General features: G+C 39.1%; 1 protein-coding gene across 1 annotated transcript in view; it reads right to left on the bottom strand.

The window, feature by feature from the left end:
* ADAM23 (ADAM metallopeptidase domain 23) overlaps nt 1-26,057 on the bottom strand; it is a 148,179-nt gene that overhangs the window by 96,518 nt on the left and 25,604 nt on the right. The window contains exon 3 of the mRNA XM_040984405.1: nt 15,143-15,219. Within this exon, the coding sequence (XP_040840339.1) occupies nt 15,143-15,219 (77 nt within the window). The remainder of the gene's footprint in view (nt 1-15,142; nt 15,220-26,057) is intronic.

Here is a 26,057-nt window from a genome sequence, read left to right as displayed (position 1 = left end):
GGACCAGTGACATGGAATCTATGAGAAAGATGACTAATGCACCCGAAGCTCACTTAGAGCAAAAAGGAGTTTCAGTAATAATTCCCAAACAAAGCTTCTCGGCACTGATTAACTTCTGCTTGAAAGTTAAACGGAAAACACTGATTTTCATCACCAATACTGATATTACATATTGAGCATCAAACAAACAGGATGTTATCATTACAAAAAAAGGAAGAAGAAGAAGAAGAAGATATTCCAGCTCATGGACAGAAATGAAAAGTTTTTGTTACCTCACAGCTAATTCAGGAAAAAATTACTACAGTTAACTTACGGACGTGGCCAAACAGCCAGTTTGAACAAAATGTCCTGATACATGAGTACCAGTTGTGTGAATGAAAGCAGGAAATTTTCAATCAGATTTCGACAGTACATATATTAAGGACAATAAGTGCAAAAGTGTGGTTTTCCATACTGATGTTTTCCACATTACTTTTCTATGCACTAGCGTTTCTCCCCAAATTAGAACACAAAGAATGCGTGCATTTTTAATGCTATTCTCGTTAGTACCATTAGATCAGATATAATTCTTATATCCAATTTAAATATGGTTTTGGCACCAAGATTGACTTTTGCAATAGCCTAATATTTTCTCTAAAGATGATACTAAGTATGTATTTATTTCCTTCCAAAATGCAAAATATTTATTACATTTCAATGCAATTTTAGAAACAAAAAGACATTTAACACATTTAACTTTGTAACTACCAATTAGTATTTATTAACAGTATTTATTAACTGTTCTCAATAGACACTATTAAGTGCAGCTAATCTGGAAAATATATTGAGACGGTAAAAATCCAGCAAAATCAACCTGAAATTGTTTTCACCTTGTACAATTTCTTACAGAATTCAAACTATCCATTTTTAGACGACAATAATCCCCTGCTGTTAAATAGTGCTGAACACTAGCAGGGAGAAACTATAAACAACCCCTTATGTGTTTAAAATACAGTATATTTTCACATATTAGAAAATTATTTTTATAAACTTTCCAATCTTTTTCTCCTTACAAAACAACCTGTATTCTTCTTTTGCATTGAGCTGAACACACATGAAAAATGCAAGCTGTTTGGCGGAAACAACAGAAATCTCAGGGACCAATTTTCCAAAAGTGCTGACAATTGAATTAAATAATCTGATCTTCAGTCAATGTGAGTGAGATCAACAGAAATAAGATGCACCATGGAGGCATGGTGCAAAAAGTTACAGAAAAGAGGAACTGACAGCAATCAACACAGTCAAAGAATCAGTGGTGTCGGCTCGCAAGTTTTCCTGTAATACACGGGAAGACTTTTCAAAGCCAATCAGAAGGAATTTTTTAAGAACCTGATAAAGAACTAGCTTGCATTAGATTGGAGGATTTATCTAACCTTAATGTTTAAAAGAAACTTTCAAACTGTCTGTGGATACAGAAACCAAAACAGAAATCTACACGTAATCATTTTCACGAAGTTGTCAAAATTAAAACTCTTTTCCTCAATTCAAGAAACTTTGCAAGCCCCTACAACTTGAAAGTGGAAATTTAGAAGTAACACTTTTAATCAAGTCAAGAAAAAAGGGTTGCAATTCTCTGAACTCTTAGCTTCCTTTAAGACATTAGAAATAATTGTATCTTGTCTTTAAACTTAGAAAAATACCAGTTAGAAATATTCTTTGACTACTCCAACTCTCAAAGGACAAGCTGACTCATTCTTTCTTCAATTGTAAGAAAGCTTCATCTTCTGATTAAAAAAAAAAAAATTTAACTGTGAGATTGCTACATTCAACTCCCTACAGGAGTAGAAGATAAGGAAGCACCATCAGTGGATGGAAAAGTTCAGCAGAAAACTCTCCCCCAGTTACCACGCCTCTCTCACAGGTGTAAGCGGACATCCGCAAACAGCTCAAGCTCTGGATGCCACAGGCAAAGCCAGGACAAGGCTGACACCTGAGACATGCAGAACGTGAAGCAGATGACACCTAGGCTGCACTGCAAGTATTTCTTTCTGAACTGTTGGTCAAATTATAGTAAGAAAAACATTTTGATTCCAGATCATGTACCATTCACTGCTGGGGCGGAGGTAAATTCTGCTACATGAAAGTTTTTTTTCCTTCCTAGAAGCCATTTTTGAGCACTTGTATTTCACAAATACAATATCATCCATTATGGCTAACAACCCACACACCTGTGCTACATACAGGCTGAGTAATACCTAGGGATTTTTGTTCTTTTGTACCTTGGAAGTCATGTAATTTCATTTTTACTTAGCAGGAAGTAACTCAAAGTACTGATTTTCTTTTGACTTTCTATTTAATTTGGCTGTATGACGAAGGGTACCGCACAGGACAATGGGTATGAGTCACCGCAACACAACCAGGTCTTAAGGAAGCACTCTCTACCAAGTCTCAAAAAAATGCAATTAAAACAGCAAAAACACCTAATTGAGCAGTAACGTATTATCTTAATCATAAAAATACGCTTCCAAGTAGCCTATTCAAGAGAGTTATAAACTCAAAACAAAGGAACTGTACTATGGTCATTTTGTTCATGGTACCAGTTATGGAAAGAACTTCTGCCTCTATTCCATCAGCCTGAACACCTTGCTTCAAACTACTTCATGAGAAAGAAGATCTCCTGGTGTGTTAGTGTTTGCTCGTTTTCTAGAGTTCACCACATCAAAATACACAAAGAACTCTGCAATTCAAAGCTGGATGAAAATATGCATTATTTGAAAAGTGTTCTGCCACCAGACACAGTCAGTCATGAGTACAGGAATAACAAATAAAAGGAACTAAACCTCAACGGAATAAGACACAGATACATTCTGCATCTGTTATCACATATCAGAAAGACACAGAGATCTTCCATATGCAAATTTGCCTATCACAGGCTTATTAAATACATGATCAATATTTTTGAAGGAGTGAAACTAATCTATAAAAGGAATTATTAATATTTCATTTTGTAGTTCATAAAGCATTAAAGCTATGTTGGGTGAAGTTCCAAACGAGAAAAACAGATGCCAAAAAGCTAACTCAGAACAGCAGTCTATAGCTTGTACATGCAGTAAACACGCCCCAGGAAACACTAGCTCACCAGATTAAAAAAAACAACAACAAATAATCAGAAACAGTCATTGTCCACAATCACATCCAAAAGTACCCAACTCTTCATCCTTGAATGACTCACTTTGAATATGTCCAACTGTTGCTTGCCAATTACACCTCAATAAAGCTGGGGAAAGTTTAAGAAAAAAGAAATCGAATGATCTATAAGCAGCACAGTTTGTCCTCACGCTGTGAGATCCTTCTACTCACAGAGTTTGGTCTGACTTAATGCATGTGTGAAGTCACTTGGGAAAAAAATAAAGGAATTAGAATTGAAATGTGCACACAAAAATGTGTTGAGGATTTTCAGACTCTTATTGAGAAAATATTCCCACAAAAAATGTTAATGTAATTTGAATCATTTTAACTTAAGGATAACATGAAACATTTTGCAGAAATGGCTTTTAGAAAATTCCATATAGATTTTTTTTAAACTGAATACAAAATCATATGGAAACCATCAAAGAAGATGAATTAGAATTGACATTTTAAAGAACACAATTTTACAAACAAATCACAATAAATCACAGTATGCTAGTATTGGGAATTCTAATTTATGATTAACCATAAAAGATTTGGGGAAATGATCCAACATTATGATTATGAATCATTAAGAGCATTTTCCAAGGGATGGATGTTTGGTACATTAAGTCACCACCTGGTCTGCCTAAATCACATATCAGATTACCTGGGTTTGAGTCTTGATTCCATTCTCCATTTTAGCTTCCTGCTAATGTGTACCCTGGGAGGCAGCAAGTAATGGCTCAAGTATTTGAGTCCTACTACACACGCTGGAGATTCAGACCGAGTTCCAGGCTCCTGGCTTCAGCCTTTCCCAGCCTGGTCTATTGATTAGCGCCCTAAGAAGACAGACTTGAGGGAGCTGCCTAAACTCCCGTATCTTCTCCTATGTGAGATCGAACCATTCATCCCTTTTGCCTTTCTACCACAGGAGGTTGAAATTACAAGCCATCATCTGAAAGAAGAGACACATTTCCTCACCCAACACCAAATCTGTCAGCATCTTGAATTTGAACTTCTCACGTTAAGGACTTGTGAGAATAAATCTTACCAAACCAGATCATTGGATGTCAAGTCTCTACTTTACTTAATTCTACACAAAATCAACAAGAAGCTTTAATAAGTGGTTGTCTAATGCTAGAGACATGCAAGAGATGGCAGTACTAAAACAACAAAGCAAGATGCAAAAGAAAATTATATAAAAATTTTACTTCTGTATATCTCACATTTGTAAAAGCTTCCCAAGCGTAACTTCTGCGGACTTATCGCTGAAAGATTTCTGCTCCGCTTTAACTGTATGTTTTACGTGCATTTCTGATGAAACTTAAACTCCAAGATACTAGTAAGAGGGCAGAATTCTCATGACTTCATAACATCCTTATAAAAGAGGGTTCAGGAGCATTCTGTACCTCTCCTATCTCCCCCGCGTAGAAGAAAAAGCATTGATCCATCTGCGTTTCTATCACATGAGGATGTAGTAACGAAACACCAGCTTGAAGATACAGAGCCCACCTCGCACACCACCAAAGCTGACTTTCAGCTACCCAAGCCTCAGAACTATGAGAAGTAAATTTCAATTCCTAATAAGTTACCTATTCTGCGGTATCTTGCTATTTTGGCACAAATGGACAAAGCTAATGACTCAGCTCTAAAAGGCAATTCTGAGTTCTGATCCTAACCCTCTCCTTCACTGGCTGTGAGATTTTGTTCACACCTCTGGGCCTGCTCTTTTTTCTCGCCCCAGTTTTATCGCTTGCTTTTAGGCCTCTACAGTCTTGTACAAACCTGTGTCAGGCCAATTCTTAAGCCAACTTCATATCTGACTAATGGTGTTGAAATATTTAGCTGCCTAACCTCTCCCATCGTTCATCTGGGTTAAGGGCTTCTGCTCTATGGGGTAAAAGAAGCCCCTGTTTTCACTCTCATGGGACTTTTCAGCCTGTCGCTACGAGCTGCACAACTGCTTTCTCTTCCTTTGTTCTGTAGGCTGCACGAGGGAAGAGCTTCTCTCAAGTGACCAACAGTGCCTGGCACTGAGCAGGCACTCAACAAACACTGATGAAATAGAAGTCCTTGGAACAGCTCATACAAGGTTCCCATGGATATTTGTCAGTCAATTCACTGATGTTAGAAAGAACACTATACACTTGACTAATACTGAGGGTTCACTGTAAGAAGTCCATTTTAGTAACAGCACTGGTCATTTTCAGAACTCTGACTGTACATATTAACTACTGTGCTACTGAATGATCTATTATATCTAGGTCAAACAAATTACTCTTGTCAGGAAAACATTTATAGCTATCTACAGGTAAAGTTGTTCTTGCCTGATAACGAGAATTACATAACACAGAATGTCGCCTTTCTTATTTGAGTATCAGAAAATATCTAAACTCAGCAACTGCCATAATTAACTCATCTCAAATGTCTAGTCACATCTAAGCCTTGGTGCTTTTCAAGTTTTTGTCACGAATCACTTCTGCTGGGATTTTTATACATTGCTTTGTCTTCAAAGGTCAATAATTGCTCCTAAGAATGAGTCAATTTCAGGTATTATTTGTCCAATTCTCCACTGGGTAAATGCATATAAAGGGTCTTCTCTTGCTCATCTGTGAAGAAATAGTCTACATTTAGTTGGCACAAATCAAGGAAGGCATATACTGTCTTCTGGGATACTGGCCTATTTCGCTAAGCATAATGATCTCCAATTGCATTCATTTCCTTGAGAAAGACAAAATTTCACTTTTAAGTCTGAGTAATGCTCTGTCATGTATAAATAGAATAATTTCTTTACAGAATACAAAAACATAATCACTATGAACAAAACTGATTGAATTATTGTTTTAGGCCTTGTCTGCACTCTTGAGAAACAATGATTTTTCTACTTACTGCTTGTTGAATTTTTTATTTAGAGGATGATTATGGTTGAAATTATAAGATGCATTGAAAGGATGTCATTGTAAAAATGACAAGAAAATAAGAAAGGAGGGAAGTGGGAAGGTAGCAGTCAGAGAGAGGATAGGGTAGGAACTGCCATTATGCTCTTAAAACCATTAGATCGATAGATAAAAAAGATAGACATTATACAGATGTATATATGAAATGTATTCCTTTTATATAAATAAAAAAGTTTAAAGAAATACTCTTCACTGGTAATATTACAATAGAATGAAATCCCATTGACAATTAGTTTTGATTTGGCTAGAATTCTTACTTGCTAGAATTCTTACTTGCCACATTTTTATGAAAGTCATTTTCAAATTATTTTAACAGAGTTAGAATCCACATCCCAAATAAACAGGAGTGGAATGTACTGAAATGTTGGAAATGTTACATTTTTTTAAAAAATTAAGTTTCTGGGCATAATTCATCAGCATAAAGATGACTAAAATCTAAATCATCCGACACAGCCTTGACAGCTCAACCAGAAATGTGCAAAGATGAGGCCTAACAGACACTTATCTGAGCATCACCTACCCCGTGTTGCACACAGCACATAGCAACCACCAGTCATGATAACTTGGAGGTTAGCGGGGACCTTTGTTTTTGAAGATTTCTTATTAAAAACTTTTTGGGGGGCCCAACATGATGGCCTAGCAGCTAAAGTCCTCACCTTGAACGCACTGGGATCCCATATGGCCACCAGTTCTAATCCCAGAAGCTCCACATCTCATCCAGCTCCCTGCTTGTAGCCTGGGAAAGCAGTGAAGGATGGCCCAAAGCCTTGGGAGCCTGCACCCGCATGGGAGACCTGAAGGAGGTTCCTGGCTCCTGGCTTCGGATCAGCGCAGCACCGACCGTTGCAGTCACTTGAGGAGTCAATCATCGGATGGAAGATCTTCCTTTCTGTCTCTCCTCCTCCCTGTATATCTTACTTCGCAATAAAAATAAAATGAATCTTTAAAGAAAAAAAAAATACTTTTCAAAACTGTCCAAAGAGCTTCAATCTGTCTATGGTACCTAAATACAAGAGACCATAATCTCAAAACCAAACTTGGAAATTACAATCAGATTACCAGTTATGGGACAAAATCGGATTCCTCCATTAACAAGCAGCATTTAATACTGCAATAAGTAAGCATTGCCGAAACTTTAGGTTGATGTATTTGTTTGCTGAGAATGCCATTACACTGACTGGTGTCTTAAACACCAGGAGTTTACTGCTCCGACTTGAGGAGGACACAAGTCCAAGATGAAGGTGTCAGCTGAGCTGGTTTCATGGTGAGGTCTCTCTGCTTGGCTTGCAGTCAGTCACCTTCACACTGTGACTGTACATGGCCTTGCCTCTGTGCACATGCATGTATGTGTCCAAATTTCCTCTTCTCATTTGGATGCTAATCATATTGAATTAAAGCCCACCCCAGAGATTTCACTTTAACTTAATTACTTCTTTAAAGACCTCATCCTAAATACAGTCACATTCTAAGTTACTGGGGGTTAGAGTTTCAATATATGCATTTTAAGTAGTGACACAATTCAGTCCATGCCAGATGGTCCTGATCAACAAAGAGGATTATTTTAAATCCTTCTGGGACCTTCTGCATTTTCTTTATATTGTTAAAAATTGACTAAAGTAGTTCCATTCCTTGTCTCACTTAACAGGAACAGATGTGCAATCATCAGCTCACTTATAAATTGATCGTCCAGTGCTGTGACCACAATACCTGCAATGAAGGAGGCTCCAGGGAGGCAGCTCATGCTGGAGCTGCAGCACGTGACTGAATCTCCCTGGGCCTCAAGTTACTCAGCAATCAAATGGAGATGATCACATCTTCCCCACAGAACTATTACAAACATTCAAATAAGAAAATATGGGTGAAGAGCTTGGCCTTGGGTCTATCCGCATCACTGCTATCATAGTAGAAAGATTGCTTCCATAAATCTTTCAAAATCAGGAAAGAAAACACACAGTCCATGAATTAGCAGCTCTGTGAACATGTGGACCCTGATATGGATAGCCAGTTCCTGTCATCTATAATTCCCTTGGATTCAGTCCAGAGAGACTACCCAGCTGGCAACCTTAGCAGCAGAGCCAGGAAAGGCATCAGAATCCCAAATCAAAAGGCCCTTCTTTCCCCTGACACCTGCCCCAGATGTACATGAGGAATGTCAGCAGTGAAACTGATGGGTGGATCACAGGGGAGAAACTATGGGTCAGAACTGACAAAATGGCCAGTCCATCTCCTGGGAGCCAGATTGTGTGAACTCAACAACAAAGCCATGACATGCACTGGTTGTAGGCCAATGCAGCCTTACAACTGTCACCAGCCAAAGCTTCTCATCCCTGATCTTTTTCACTCACTAAAGGAAACGGCCAGAGAGCTGCTTTTTCTCCATATTTTTCTTCTTGAAAACCAAATTTAATTTCAAATCTCCAAATCTGCACAGCTGAATAAACCTGTAGCAGAAGAGATCTGACAGTCCCCCACCCCACCACACCCCTTTCAATGCAGGGAGGGCAGGAAGCTCCCCTCTAAACCACTGCTGGACAGTTCCAGCTCCTTTAAGCAAGGGGGCTTCCCTGTTTTGACACGATGCTGTCCAGCTTAATTGTGCTGCTGCTTGTGTAAAACCACTTCTCTCTCTCCTACATGTTTCACAATCAGAGCCACCATCCTGAAAACAGCCCTCAGTCGACAGCATAAGGACAGTTGGTGGCATGAGTTGGAGAATCCACTGACTCCCTCGGTGATAAGTGGCTTGGGAGTTCACCCTCTGCCAGACCCTTTTTCTTGCTAATCTCATACCCCAACTCTATTCTTATTACCCACAAGTCTTTGCCTCAGGGTCCACTCCCAGGACATCCAGCACCAAGGCTACAATCTTTAACATCTATAGCAAATCCCTCCTTCTCCAGAGAACTTTCCCTTTCCAACAGGTGTTACTATATATATTTTAGTCTCACTTCTCTGCCATGGCCTTCTGGAAACTAGAGCTTCTTTCACCCAGTTCTGAATACGCTGTGTTGCTCAGTACAGTATCTAATGCCAACTGTTTGCTCAATAAATATTTGTTGACTGCACAAAAAGTGAATTAACCAAGTCAGCCAGCCTGACTGAAAGCCAGGCTTTTTATTTACTCAACAAACTACATCAGGGTAGCTGTTTTCTTCTTTCAAAAGCACTGCATGAACTACTTTTAATGAGAAAATTACTGTATGCATGTATTTTTAAATTATCATTTTCTAGATATTCTTCTAAATCAAGAAACTCTAATTTTCATAGAATCAAAATGAGTATCTTTTCCAAATCCAGAATTACCTTACTGTATGCATCGTTTCAACAGGTTCTTCCTACTTCATTCTTACTTAGATCTATGTTAAGTCTCCCATTCTACATGTGAAAACAACTAAGATCACCTGAATTATGTGAATACTGATTGTTAAAATTTATCACTCTTTATTGGAAAGGAAGTTTTACAGAGAGAAGGAGATACAGAGAGAAATATCACCTGTTTTCTGGTTCACTCTCCAAATGGCCACAATGGTCGGAACTGAGCCAATCCAAAGTCATGAGACAGGTGCTTCCTCCTAGTCCCCCACGCCAGTGCAAGGTCCCAAGGCCATAGGTCATCGTCTACTGCCTTCCCAGGCCACAAGCAAGGAGATGGATAGAAAGTGGAGTGTCCAGAATCTGAACCAGCATTCCATTTGATCCCAGTACACATGCAAAGTGAGAATTTAACCATGAGCCATCATACCAGGCAAATTATGTAAGTCATACACTAGCCTCCCACACCATTCTTCTGTACACCCTCATCGTTACACACATCAAATGCCTGAAAGCACAGTGATGTTCTCTGCATAGAACAATGTTGCAGTTGAAGTCTGCATGCTCCTCTGAAGGCATGCTTCACGGTTTTCTTCCTCTGAGACGCTGCTTGCTGAATACAGCTTTCATTTCCCCCACATGCTCCTGATTCCATGTCAGAGTTGTTTTCCTCAGTTCACATGATCCATAGCAAAGTCCTCACTCTCCAAGTCCCAGGTTCACTGCACAGTTTTAAGTTAGAGCCACTCAATGTTGAAGTCTACACTGGTTTCCCTCAAGCAGAGCTCTCTGGAGATATCATCAAAGAAAAATGGCAAGAGGTACTTACCAGACTTCCACATTTCCCCCACTGGAGTAGTATTCTCTTGGGAATAAGCTTTTGTCTTATTAACCAAAGATTTACCCCCTGATGCAATCTGAAAATTTTTCCTTCTCTGCTTCAGGCAGAGGTTAGAGGAGCACTGGCATTTGCTTCATGTCAAATAACTGGAGAAAATTCTGACAGCCTGAGCAGTCACCTAAGATCCAATCAGATACTGAAAATTTAATATCCAAATATTCAATGCTCTGCATGCCCTGTCTTAATGAATAGCCAGTAAGCAGCTACGTAACAACATAAAAAGTACCAGATGTGTTACAGGCATGTTCTCAAATCAATAGAAAGATGTTATCTGCATTCTTAGGGCTCACCTCCTTGAATGTCTATCAACCAAGGACCTGTCAAATGGGCTCCAATTTTTTTTGTCAGCAGGGATAACATCACACAGTGCAGCACTCTCACCTTATTCACTAAAATGGGATAAAAAAAAATAGTGTCTACAACCAAAAGAAAGATTGTGCAATTCTCTTTGGATTAGTGTTGAGACGGAGGAAGAAGAGAGAGAGAACACGAGGCAGGTGGACAGACAACAAGGGTAGCCATCGACTGATTTCCAGGTCTCCCATAGAGATGGCAGGGACCCAAGTTCTTGAGCCATCGTTGTTGCCTCCCAGAGTCTGAATTAGCATGAGCCTGTTCTCAGGAGCGGGCCAGGGATCAACCTCAAGCCCTTCGATAGAGATGTGAGCGTTGCAAGCAATAGTTTAATAACTAGGTTAAATACTCACCCTAATGACTATTAAAAAGCATATGTAAATACTACACATCATGTCACTCATTCCTTAGAGCAGCCTGCAACTTAACAAGGAATCTAAACCTTTAATTTTTTATTAGAAGTGTACATCCATACTAAGGCATAGCATTCAACTACAGCATAAATAAAGCTTGGAAATAATTATGCTGACATAAAAGAGGACATACATCATGAGTCCATTTAATGAAATTCCCAGAATTGGCAAATCCACAGAGACAGAAAGTAGATTAGTAGTTTACTTCAGACTTGTGGGAAAAAGAAATGGGAGGTCAATGCCCACGAGCACAGGGCTTCTTCTGGAGATGCTCAAAATGTTCTGGAATTAGACTGTGGAACAACTGTACTGTTCTGTGAGTAGAACAAAAACTACTGAAAAGTCTACTTTAAAGAGATTCACTTCATGGTATTCAGTAGTGGTGGTGGAGGAAGAAAGAGAAGACATTAAGAAACTTCCTCGAGGTCACACAACTAGCAAATAGCAGGCCTCAGATTCAAATATAAGTATGTCTAACTCTGGTACCTGTGCTGACAATCAACCCCTAGATTTAATGATAGTTATTTCCAATAAACATTTACTGAAAATACCACAAAAGTGTTATATGTAGTAAAAGTTCTGATTAAATTCTGATCATACAACTGGAGGAAATAATTCTCAAACTCCATGAAATTCCAGGGACCGACACACGCAGAAAGCCGACAATCTCATGCCAATCACATCCTACAGAAGGTGTTTGTAAACACAAAACAACTTTAACTGTTGTTTCTGTTTCTCTCTCTCTCTCTCTCTCTCTCTCTCTCTCTCTCTCTCCACACACACACATACACACACACACACACACACACACACACACACACACACACACACACACACAATTATTACCCTCATAATCCTTTTAGAAGCTTCAGAACTTAAATGTTGGTCAAACAGAAAAACAAGACAAATTTTCAAAGGGTATTACACTGAAGCAGTGTCACTTAAAGCCCCTCAAGAACACATCTTGGGGATATGGGAGCTAAATAAAATGTAAACCCAGCTACGTCACTTGTGTGTTTTCTGCCCTCCAGTAGCTGCCCACCTGCACCGTGCATCATAGACCTAATGGAGCCTCACCTAGGAGTTCCTTTCCGCATTCATCAGTCCTTCACTGCTTCGCTACATGCATTCCCATCACAACATTTTCTGTCCTTCTTGAACATCCCATGTGTTCCTCAGCACCAGCTATCTTCTGTTCTGGCTGTACAGAAGCCTCAGCCTCTTGATGTCATGTGAAAGATCCAGTTTGAAAGGTCTCAATCCAATCTCCTTCTGGCGTCTTTTGACCATTGCAGTGGCCACCCCACCTGCAGCCTCTCTCCATCTCCAGCCCTGTGACTTAATCTTTAAGGAACTTGTTGTTACTCAACAGTGCACTGTCTATCTTCCCTCTTTCCCACAATAAAACTCTCACAGGGGAAGCATGGCCCTTGTCTATCTTATTTCCAGCAGTATCAGTACCTACCATGATCCAGGAAAATATGAGATGCTTGCTCAACACATGCTGAACAAATGAATAAAATGTACAGTACTGCATGAGTTACCTTGCCAAGTCAAGGCCTCCTAGTTCAACCTAGAAAAGCACTGGCTCAGAAAAGACTCTCATTCCGGGAACTCCCATCAGTGCAGCCTTCACAATCTGAACTTCTAGGCCATTAGCCACCTAATTTATTCTGGCATCTGTGTTCTCATTCCTTCCCACACTGAGCCCCATACTCACCATGCTAAGTTTGCCATTTTCCTCCTCTGATGGCTTTAAATTGTTGCATATAGTGGGATCAACCTATGGTGGAAATGAGCTTGCTCTTTTCTCAGGTGTTTTCATTCCTCAGTAGCTGATTTAAACATTCTCTTGATTTCAGGGTTATTCTAACATTGATGGACTTGTAAGTTAATCCCTAACATTAAGAGTTCTTGAAACAGAGACACACCGAGGCACACATCTCATGCTCTAATGCAATGCCCTTGACCCCAGGCCACACCAGTCCTGCACACTCTTGCTGCATCCAGTAGGCTCAGGACATTACAGAAAGGGAGAAAGCACGTGACAGTAGTTCTCACAAACTCCTTCCTCCTTCCCTGGCTTTTCTCCCTGTCCTCCTCTCAACCTCATCTCTCTCTTATCCAAACTGGGTCCTTTCCACAAGTCATTCATGAGAAATGCTTCTTCCACCACAGCTCCTCTGTGCTACCACAGAGACCGAACTCTGGATCCACACTGGGATAGGTTTCATGGAGGGATCATTTCCACTTTAAAAACAAAAATCATTAAAATAAAAATTTTTAATGAGAGTTGCTCATGAATTCTTTAATATTACCCTGACGAGTTTCCTCATCCATTTCTCTGTGCCATAAGTCTAAACTTCATATTCCAAGCCACAACATTACCAAAGTCCTCTGCAACCCAGCCCCTACAGCAGATAATACCTCCAAGATGAAGATCTTCACAGGTGGTTTCCCTCACCAGCAAACCAATCTCCACCTCTACTCACCCTAACACCTTCAACTGTCCCCCCAGGTTCAGATCTCACAGCTTCAGTTGCTATACAAATATTACTCTATGGATGATCTGTTACCAACACCATCTCTGAATCTACTAACTTGACCTCTATCACTAAAAAGGCCAGCCTTGACCATCATATCATCTAGCTTTTTTCTTCTCACCCAAACCCCTCAAGGAACACTTTCTATCTTCACAACATCCCTGCTAATGCACTCACACTTCATTTGACCCTTTTGCAATCATCTACACTGGATTAGGAGGTGTTTCCTCGGCTTTGGTTTTATAAAGTTCAAAAACCCCAGAAGTGTTGGTTCCATCATGAGGTTGCAAACTGAAATGATGATCTTCACTGCAGGAAGCACTGAAGGAACAGAAGATTTAAGCTAAAATTAGCCATCTCTTGTTACTGAACACAGTTTAAGAGCTGGCAAGACCAACCTCTTATGCAGGCACACTGCTGGCATAGCACATTGTAATGCAACTTGACCAATGAAGAAAATCTGCAATATCGTCAATATGGGAAATTCTGGGTTCTGCTGATTCATTCTGACTTAAAGCTGCAAAAACTCTTGAGTAAGGAGAACTGAAACTGACCCAGCATTTTTTTTCTTCAAAGCTCATGGAATTGGGCATACAGAAATATAATAGTTGCCCTAAATGGTTCTTTGCAATTTCTCAGACATTGGTGCAGTCACCTACATAATAGTATCTAGTAACATTAAATGTGGTTTTTTTTTTTTACAAAGACCCAAATTTGGTACAAATACTGATGAGAGTTTAAAATACTAACTGGAATTTCTGTAACAAAATAGTGGTATAAATATCTTTCACCAACTCTATTTGAGATGGAAGGGCATTGGTTAAATTAAAAGCTTTTGTTCATACATTGTACAAAGACATCTGTATAACTGCTTCCAACTTGGAAAACACAGAAATATCAACATAAACACATGCTTGGTGACAACTGGATAAATTTTCATCAGGACAAAAATTTCTAGGAAATTGCATTCAAGCAAATTACGAAGCCAAAAAGCTTCTCAAAATAGGTAATTACAAGTCATCACTTACTTTGTTCTTTTTACAGAAGTCATGAGATTATATTATAAAAGGTAAAATGAAAGAAATTTCGAGACTGAAGCCTAACTATAAGTAATTTATCATTTTCTATATAACAATGATTTCAGTTAACATGTAATTAACACCATTTCAAATACTTGTACTATTCAAACTCATAATATGTAAATGCTATGTTTGAGATATTTAATATGCTAAGTGTTTATCTGAAATTCTAATACAATAATGTCTAATAAATGTCTAATGTCTAATAATGTCTAATAAAATTATTTAATGTCTTTTATTTAATGTCATTTAATGTATCTTTTCCTTTAGAAAAAAAGAAAATTCACTAGGCATAAATTTCTTTAAATGCTATTCATATTTAATCAGAAAATAATAATGGCTTCAACAATGGACATTAGTTTTGACTAAATCAGTATCACAGAAATGAAATTTTATGCACTTGCCTTCGAAATGGCTACAACCCACTACTTACTTGTTCAGTATGAGGTCAAGAATGAATTTAGAGCCAAAAGCTTCAATCTGGAAGCTGGCCTGGGCCAGATGGACAGCCTATAAATTTGAAAAGACAGAAAGAATCTTTACTTTTCTTTTACACAGATGCTATTCAGATAATCAATAATATTTAACAGGAATAGATTTTATATATCAATTCATTTATTTATATGTTTTTTTATGTATCAATTCATTTCTCTAACAGACCAGGTATATTGTAATTGTTTTGCTGAGAACTAAGAGAACCAGTCCTTTAATAATAACCATTGAGATCAAAATCAAGAACATATCCTGCTGGAATCCCAAAGCCACCGTGATGAATTATGTAAAAGCCTGACTAATGATACTTGATTTTAGCCTCTTTTATGCACAAATCCTACCAAACCTTTCTGTACACTTAAGTGAAAAATCATGTGCTCTAGTCTTCAACAAGAATGGAAAATCTCTGGAATTTTCCCTGTATGATGCATCAGCAAAATATGACAATAAAATTGGAGAGCAAGACCATTCAACTCCAGAAAGCACTAAGAATCAAGAGCAACCCTGACAACCTCTTAACAGGAAGTCATATGCACAGAGCAGGGGGATTCCAGAGTGGAGCAGGGGGACAAGGGGAGACTTGTGTTCCAACCCTGGAGACTCCCGGATCCTCGCCAAGGACTATCAGTATGGGCACTAAGGACTACATCCCAACTGCCAAGGAGACCACAGGGAATTGGAATGTCATCGGAGGCTAAGTACTCTGAAGTCATTCGCTCCCACTTGAATCTCCCACATGGGATAGAAGAAGTCCAAATCCCTCCTCGCACAGCCCAATGTCACAGGAACAACAGCCAGGAGCCCTGAGCAGTCTACGGAAACAGAAGAACAATAAACTCCCTCTGAGACCAGGGAGAGGAGCTTTCTCTGGTCCTTGCTTAGTTCCAGTTCTGGATCCCCACCCTCTCTTGCAGTGACCATCAGGGTCGGCCTATAGCCCCCCCAAAACAAAACAAACAACAAAAAAAATTAAAATGGACAGAGAACAATAAGGAAAGCTTAGAACTAGACAGGAAATGATCAGTAGGAACTCACACAAACTTTACTAGGTAGGACATGAAAATAAACTACTCCTAACTAGGGTATGGAGGATTTCTCTGCACACCCCTCTCAACAGTGTTCTATGCCTCAACAGGTGTCATATGCCTTGCTAAAGGTATAAGCCAGTTTAGAATATCCTAAAATCTGCCAAGTTCAGTAAAAATTATGCTTCAACACAATAAACTGCTAAATACTAAAATGAAAATAGTCATGAGATAGCTGAATGGTATCCTATAGACAATTTAAGGTAGATGGAAGACAGTTGTATACAAACTATAATTGAAACGTTAATGAAGTAGTCTCAGGATGCGGTTAAGAACTCACACTGTCTAACATATCAGTCACTCAATACAATGTTAATTAACCCCATAATGTTGGAAACTGTTGTTGATGTTATGTTATGGCATTTAAGTGGTTGGAACGATAATCTGCCAGCTATGTCTCCAGACCAGAGTTGGTCTCCCCAAGAAACTGTTGAATTCAGCTGGGCAATAAGATACTGGACTCTATACATGACACATTGCATTGAAAGAAACAAGCCTAGATTTGAACTGTAATACTGCAATAAGGTGGAGCAATCCACCATGGGGGGAGGGCATGAGGATGGGAAGGGGGAGCATCAGAGCCTATGAAAAGTTGTTATAAAATGAAATGCAGTAAAAAATATATGTAAATTAAAAAAAGAGAATCTGATCCTTTCGGGACACTGAGAGTGGATGTCTCCCTTTAAACTCACACATCTACCATTACTCTCTTCATTTGCCTAATTCAAAATACAGAGAAAATGCCATTACAACATGAATCTTACAGATCACAGATACATTTGGAAAGATCCAAATGAATAGAACAAGGATGTTCTGTCAAAATACGGGTCCACATGAAAATCCCTTCTGTCATTCTACCAGAAAAAAAAAAAAAAGAAAGAAAGAAAGAAAGAGAGACACAGGTAACTGAAACACCCTTCAATCTGCTTTGGTGTGCAAATGTCCTTCCTGCAGACTGCACTCCCAAGCACAGGGTCCCAAGGACCCACCAAGTCCTTTCATTCCCATCTTCTCCCCACTTAGCCATACTTCTCTCTTTGGCCATCCCTCTACTTGTCATCATCACACCCTGCCCATTCTTCAGTGGCTTCTGCACTGCATTCTTTGCCCAGCAGTTCCCTTCACACAATGCTCATATGATGAACCCTTCATCCTCAGAGCTTCTGGAGCAGTTTCTCAACAGGAAAGCAAAAAATGTGATTCTGTTATCTGGATCACTGAAAGTATCTGAATATTTATTTCACAGAAGCAAGACATTGTTCTACAAATTGATTTAAGGCTACCTCACAAAATTAGCTCTTTCTTACATGGATCAAATCAAATCAGTATGCTTGTTTAATGTATTTATATCTACTTTAAATAATGTTAATGTTATTGTTTTTCTCACATTCTATTTCTCTTCCAGGGCTTTACATCCTACCATTACATACAATCTATAGCTTCTTCTCGATTCCAAAATAAATATAAACCCTACTTTTCCTTATCATTCTGTTTCTGCCCAATCTTGTACACAATTCAAATAGCTTTCAATTTTTGAATTCCAGGTTACTCCACTACAACTTATCAACTTTTCTTTAACAAAATACTAAATAGTTTCAACAAAAATGTCGGAGACCAGCTCCAGCTAACTGAGAGCTTGCAAAGGATGCGTGGATTGGCGAGATGATAGGAAGAGATAAGACATGGACCACTATGGCTTGATGCTCATAATGGACAACTCAGCAAAGTTGCCTTCTTTATTTATACATAAATCATCACAAATTCTGTACAACATTCAATTGTTTCATTTTTCATTACATCATGGTTATGAAAATGCAAGAAGCAATCCTAAAAAAATATTTTTCTATTTCAAAGAAAACATTCTTAACAAACCATTACTCATTGAAACCTGCAATCACCTGGCTGGAGCCAGGAACTTCACGATTGGCAGCACATGCAGTTACATAGTGACAAGTAGTTTACTTATACCCAAAATCAATTTTTACTAAACACAAACTAATATTGATTAAAACATTAAGAATACAGAATTAAAAGATCATAAATGAAAGGATTTTATAAAAGAATATAACATAGATTCTTTGCTAAATCTTATAATCAAATCATGCATTAATTACGGTCACTTTCACCTAGTGCTGATTCAATTGTTTTTATTCTTTTGTTAAAGGGCAGTGAAAAGGATCAAGGCAGTTCAGCCAATCTATAGAGGGCCTTTACAAGAAGCTTTCTTTCATCTATATAAACTGTTTTCTTTCCCTAAATATAAGTGCCAATATAAGATTGAGATTTTAAGGCAATTTGAGGGGGGTTTGTTTTGTTTCCTTTTAGAAGATGCCCCATATATTTTTGCTTTCTTGTGGTAACAAACTAAAATGCATCATATCATGTGTTGTAACAGTTCAAGGTATATGGTAAACAAACTCTTTGTACCTCCATGATTGCCATCTATTCCAGAATATTATCAAGCCATTTCTTAAGGAAAACATTACTTATACTAGGGCAAATTTCAGGACAAAAGTGGGCACATAACAGGATGTTTGGAAACATAGTGGGCTCAATTGTACTATTGTATACTTTTAACTGTGTGTCATAGCCTTATGTTACTATAGGTGTTTTTATCATAACATGATAGATCAATTTGAGGTGTCATACCAGTTACAGGAATCACTTCACATTAGCAGAAAAACAACAACAACACCCTCAAAAGAATTCTATGAAACATCAGAGAGGTGACTGAGTTCCATACAATGGGGTGAGGCAGCAATGAGGTGATCAGAGACATTCTGCTGGGCCTTGCCTCCGTGCTAGAAACTCCTCGCAGCCTTGCTAACTGAGGAGCGGTGCTCATCACACACCCATGCCATCTGACCCAACTGCCTGGCTCCCCACACAAAAATACATTCCAAATATGCTTTTAAATCAGATAAAGTGCACCCACATTTTCATTGTTTTATGCATACATTGATGGGTATAATTTTAAAATACAATAATATCCCATGTCTTCCAAATGACAGAAAAATTAGAAGAATGGCCAGAATGAGTACAAAGTTTTACAATACACAACCTTATCACTTTCGCTTTACCAAACATAATTTTAAAAATTATGTTTTTATTAGTTACTTAAAAGCCACAGTTATGGGTAGGGAAAGGTGTAGGGGGAAGAGATAAACAGAATTTATATCTGCTGGGAAAGTCCAAAGTAAGGAGCCTAGATCTTCGTCCTGGTCTTCCTCTATGATGGCAAGGACCAAGTAGTTGGAACATGTTCTGCTGCTTTAACCAAGTGCATTAACAAAGAACTGGCCTGGAAGTAGCCAGGTCTTGAACCAGCACTCTCAGGATACCAGCATGATGGGACACAGCTTAGCTCACTTTGCCACATGCGAGCCCCATTTATTATGATTTTTAGAGTTGACTGCCTGACCAAAATCACTGAAACCCACTGAAAAAAGAAAACACATATAACCTCTAGTAGTACTATTCTTTTACAAAGAAGGATTTATATGGAGTGGTTTAGAAATGTGTGCAGGAATATACAAATCAGATCACAGCAGTTCTAAAGAAGGGAGTCCAGGAGCCACACATGAGGACAGAGCATGTTAATTCCTCACTTGGGACACGTGCTAAAAAGTCTTTTTAAAAGGACTTTCTCTGCAATAGTACCAAGGAAGAATGCAGAATTTTACAAAGAAAGAGCATCATTTCCCAAGAATGAGCACATCCCTGGGCTCAGAATTAGCACCCTGAAGGGCTGGGAACAGATGTTGCCTAAGCACATTGGTATTTTTCTTTTAACTCAGAATCTGGCATCGGGAAATTATAGGAGCTCTATAAACAAAAACAACTAAACTCAATTATATACACAAACCTCCTTCACTGAAGAACAATTTACACATCTTCACAATGTGTTTTCCCTTTTGTGTTTGTTTTTTTTTCTTTCTAGTGGATGGTACCTAGTAGTATCATGTTAAACAGCTTGAGAAGACTACTGGGTTTCTCAGCTAAGGCTGGATTTGTAACTTATCACCAAGCAGTGGTATGACACCAAGCAATCATACATGCTCAGTTTTGTCTAAGTTACATTTCATAAACTGATATCAAAAAATAGTATCACATGACATTTTTCTTGAAAATTATATTCTAGCATACTCATCACAGCTATGAGACCATCAGAAAAATATTTATTGCTAAAAATAAAAAGTAAGCATTTTCACAGTGTATATGTTTTCATTCACATAAAAGGGGTGTTCAAAGAGAAATCTTCACTGCCTGGCAATGATTTGTGGATTCTACAGCATGTGCAGATAACTACAACTCAAAATGGGAAGCGAAAGTCTAAACTTTATAAACATTCAGAGAATAGTCTCAGCCTGAATTTCATAACTGCATAGAAAGCGAGCAACTTGCAGGAGTCGCTACATGATTGGTCATCACATCCTCCAAGTAGATTAGAATGCTCTACACTGTAAGTTTGGAAAACGGGAGCACTTTCTAAGTGGTTTCCCTGCTATTCAGATAAATTTAGTACGTATAAAGAGTCACTTAAGTACAGAAGGGAAGTTATACAGAGTTGGCATATGAAGAAGACCAAAAAAAACAGAAATTTCTCACAGATGGAAGTGAGAGTTTTTGAAGGGTATCAAGCAGTCCCACCCAGCACCAGGGAATGATTCAACCCCAGCTTTACCAGGGCAGAGGGCTGTGGATGCAGACGTGGAAAGAGGATGCTAGACAGGGAAAAATATGCTAGTTAGAGTGAAGTCAGAGTCGAGGAAACCATCTTCTCCACTGACAGAATTATGGAAACACCAAACAGCTGAGCAGCTATAACCAGTGATACATCTTTCTTGTTTTAATTTCCCTCATTCATTGATGGTTTTGTTTACTTTATGGTCATTAAAATACCAAGTGTGTGTGTGCAGACTTGTGGATATGTGTGTGTGTGAGAGTGTGTATGTATGTGCATGCAGACCTGTGGATGTGTGTGTGTGAGTGTGAGTGTGTGTGTGTACAGACCTCTGTGTGTGTGGATGCAGACGTGTGCATGTGTGTGTGTGTGGATGTGTGCGTGCAGACATCTGTGTGTGTGTGTGTGTGTGGATGTGTGCATGTAGACTTGTGGATGTGTGTGTGTGTGTGTGTGTGTGCGCAGACTTGTGGATATGTGTGTGTGTGTGTGTGAGTGTGAGTATGTGTGCATGCAGACCTGTGGATGTGTGTGTGTGTGGATGTGTGCGTGCAGACCTGTGGATGTGTGTGTGTATATATGTGAGAGTGTGTATGTGTGCGTGCAGACCTGTATGTGTGTATGTGTGTATGTGTGTGTGTGCATGCAGACCTGTGTGCGTGTGTGTGTATGTGCATGCTGACTTGTGTGTGTGTGTGTGTGTGAGTGAGTGTGAGTATGTGTGCATGCAGACCTGTGTGTGTGTGTGTGTGTGTGTGTGAGAGTGTGTATGTATGTGCATGCTGACTTGTGTGTGTGTGTGAGTATGTGTGCATGCTGACCTGTGGATGTGTGTGTGTGTATGTATGTCCATGCAGACCTGTGTGTGTGTGTGTGTATGTGAGAGTATGTGTGCGTGCAGATCTGTGGACATGTATGTTATTTGTGAACTTCACCCTCTTTGGGAAGTAGCTTCTGTTCCTGTCTCTGGCAGCATACAGTTCTTCTCTTTAATGGTCTACTAAACATTTTAAAAGCTCTTTCCTCATATTCTTTAAACACAAAGGAAAATTTTTCCAAAATCTCAAACAAAACTTCTTTGGAGACTTAGGACATTTGATGCTGATTCAGAGAGCACAGATTTGAAATTCACCAACTAACAAGAAGGGAGAAGAATCTGTCAATCCAGTTCTAGCAGGAGCCTACACAGTTGTCACGGATTGAACGGCTGAAGTGAGGGGACCCCTCCCTCCAAGGCCTTTGTCCATTGGCTGCTCAATATTTTCATTCTTGGATAAAAGCAGGAAACAAAGGATCCAGAATCCAAATACCTGAATAACAACATGAAATAAATTCTGCAGTTTAAATTTGAGAAAAAAAGTCAGATTTTAGATTATAGTGTTTTCTAAAAATGACTCCTCTAAATCCAACCTGCAGCTGAATAGTGGAACACCGCAGATTATTTTTCCGTGTAATACAAAAAATCCAAATATGTGGAAATATCTTACAAATTTTTAAAGTCCAAAAGAAAATATCACTAGACCTTTCTAATTGCCTTCTAGCTGTAATTCCTCATTCCAAGATAGCTCATGAGCAAACAGACTTGTGTTACAATAAAAATAGTAAAGTCTAAATATCCTGTGTTTCAGTCATCCCAGAACAATACAGCACCCTATGAAGTTGGTACACCAGACATTCTTCTTTTATAGAACAAAGATTCAAATGGCAAAGAGAGGTGAAGTGATGTTTTTGATCTAAGGTCACACAACAAAGGAAGTAATACACAGTGTTCGCTTCAGCTCAGTGAAACAAGGTGCCAAGTTTATACCAGAAATCCTTAAATCTCCAAACTTCAATGTTTCCTGGTCATTAAGACATAAATAATTGCAGCTTACCAACAGGAGGTGTGCAGGATTGAATTCTCCAAGAATGTAAAATAAAGTTCCTAGGAAAGTTGGCAACACTGTAAGAGTTCAATATTTAGGAAGGGGACAGTAAGGAGAAGGGGAAATTGGGAATATGTATACGTACACACTAACATTTTGGAAAAGATATTAGCTTGAAATTCTTTTCCACGTTAGCCACATACCTTCTAGAAAAATTCAAATGTGCATTCATACATCGTAAAATTTACCCATTTTTATTGCTAATTACTTTATGCATCATGCTTTGACCTTGTTCAAGTTGTCGTGTCTTTGAAATAATATGAATCATTTTCAGGAGAAGTGGAACAGCTGCAAATGTTAGATGGAGGCAGTTTTGCAAATTAAGGTAATTTGCTGAACATTCCTGCCAAAACGCATTTAAATAGGTAGCTCGTGGGAGAGAATTTCATCACGTTTCCTTCTAGCATGTTCCAATTCACAGTATTACGAGTTAACCCACTGACAAATTTGCATTGCATACCTACCTTGTGTGAAATACTATAGCAGCTACAAAGATAGAGAATTAGTATTTATGAAAAGCATATAATCAGCTTGGGGAAATGACATGAGAAACCTGAAAGACCAAAAACACATAAATTTGTGATAATGCCCCGTATGCCTTAAGAATGATTAATTCCTTAATTAGCAGTATAGGCAACAAGTGCATTTGAATTTGAGGAATGCAAATGCCAGGGGCTGGAGAAAACTGAGCTTATGGAAGTCCTGGTCAGATTTTAGGGAAGCCTTCCTCAGCACTGACAGATGAGCAGAATTCACATAGCTCTAGGAATGATTTAGCAAGATGAAATCCCAAGGTGTTACTAAGTGTTTGCTAGCAAATAAATGCTTAAGAAACACACTTTCAAAGTAAAAGCTGCTTCCTCTCCTCAAGTGTTAAACCTCCGTTCAGACTGTGGTGAGAATTAAATGTGACGGTTTATCACAAAAATAATAAAGCACTTCCCAAGATCACTAAATAGTGTGAATGCATACGAAGAAATTTCAAAAAGTTCATAGAAGTAAAATTAAAAGATATGCTCAGTTTGCAGCACAGAATTTTGAGGTCCTCACATTGTGGCACAGCTGGTTAAGCTGCCAGTTGTCACTGGTATCCCACATCAGAGTAATTTCTTGAGTCTCAGCTGTTCCACTTCCAGTGTCCTGCTAGTGCACCTGGGAGAGCAATGCAAATGGCCCCAAGTACTTGGACTTTTACCACGCATGTGGGATGTCTGGATGGAGTTTCTGTTTCATGGCTTCAGCTCAGCCCAGCCCAAGCAGTTGTGATCATTTTAAGTAGAAGATATTACTCTCCCTCCGCTTTGTCTCTCTGTAGCTTTGCCTTGCAAGTAAATCTTCAGGGAAGAAAAAAGGTTGGAATTTAGTGCCTGCACCATAGCATAGCACATTAGGCCTCTGTCTGTGGTGCCAGCACCACATATGAGCACCAGTTCAATTCCCAGGATCTCCACTTCCAATCGATCCCCATGCTACTGGCCTGGGAAGGCAGCAGGAGAGGGCCCAACTCCCGAGGCTCTTGAACTCACATGCGAGACCCAGAAGAAGATCCTGGTTCCCCGTTTCGGGTCAGCTGAGCTTTGACAACTGCAATCATTTGGAGCACGAACCAACAGGCGGAAGACCTCTCTCACTCTGCCTTTCAAGTAAAAACAACTGGATCTTTTTTAAAATGAGTATTAAAAAGTTGGAATTCATGCATACATCTTTTATATGATCTTGGAACTCTTTGAAGACATCTTTAATACATGTCCTCCCAAAAAGACTGAAGGACTTTGCTAATCAATGTCTCTTTTAGCCTTAAACTAGCAAGTGAATCACATCCTTTGAAAGATATTACAGGAACCAGATCAAAACATGTGCAAAGCACACTCTTTTCAGGGTCTCAGGTCAGCATCTGCCAACAATGCAAGAACATCAGCATTGGACTTTGTTCTCTTTCCAACCTAGCCAAGTAAGACAAACATTCTACTCTTAAAGGAACTGAGCCAATAATCAACGATCAAATCCAATGCCACAGGAAAAGAAAAGACTGCAGTTATGGATTTGTGAATTGTAACTTATGACCAATTCTACAGGAGTTCTTTTCTAAATGAACCCATTTTAAAAGGATTCAAGTTTCATCTTTCTCCCTTTTCTTATTTTGACTGAAAGGGCTCTTGAATTTTGATACAGACAAAATATGGAGAAAAGGCGAAACAACAAACAGGGACAACCCAAGTACATACGCTAATCAATAAAGCATGAGGTCATTGAAACACCTCCCTTTCTTTAAAACAAAAAAGTAGAAAAAAAAACTATTTGAAAAGCAGAGCAACAGAGAGGGGGAGACATGCACACCCAAATAAACACAGAAAGAAAGATGGGGGCCAGGGAGGGAGAACGACCACTCCATTCACTGGTCACTTCCTCCAAGTAGCCACAGGAACCCAAAATGCTGATCTGTTACTTGGGTCCCAGAGGATCAGCTACTTGAGCCATCCTTTGCTGCCTTCCCAGGCACACAAGTAGGAAACTGGATCAGAAGCAGAGTAGCCAGGACTCAAGTGGCGCTGCAATGTGAGATGCCAGCCTTGCAGGCGACAGCTTAACTGATGGGCCACAACATTTCTTTTTATAATTCTAATGACAAAGTAGGCATTAAACCTATCAGCTAAGTTCCCTGTGTCCCATAGAGTATCCAGGCTCAACTCCCAGCTCTGGATCCCAATTGCAGCTTCCCGCTAAGGAAGAGCCTTAGAGGCAGCAATGCAACGACTCGTGTAACAGGTCCCTGCCGCCCAAGAGGGATATCTGGATGGAATTCCCGGTTCTCAGCTTCACTACCAGCCCAGCCCTTTCTGTAGCAGGCATCTACAAAGTGATCTAGCAGACGGGTGCGTTCAAGTCCTCTCTCTCTTCCTCTTCCCTTCCCTCTCCCAGAAAATAAATAACAAACACATTTTTTTAAATTCTACATGACCAACATAAAGAAGAAAAGCTCTATTTCACATTATTTAGGTTACGGTGAGTGGGAAAGCTTCAAATTAAGATTTTTTTCATAGTGCTTATTTAACAACGCTTTAACAATACACTCCATAACAATAAATGTTCACTGATGAAGTCCCCATGGACATTCATACTAAATTTCTGCTATACCTTTACCTTAGTGATTAATATTTGCTG

The sequence above is a fragment of the Ochotona curzoniae genome, unplaced genomic scaffold (assembly GCF_017591425.1).
Source record: "Ochotona curzoniae isolate NIBS_2020 unplaced genomic scaffold, NIBS_Ocur_1.0 contig_4148, whole genome shotgun sequence".
NCBI lineage: Eukaryota > Metazoa > Chordata > Mammalia > Lagomorpha > Ochotonidae > Ochotona > Ochotona curzoniae.
The sequence above is the reverse complement of the archived record's forward strand: the minus strand, read 5'-3'. Positions and strand labels throughout refer to the sequence as shown.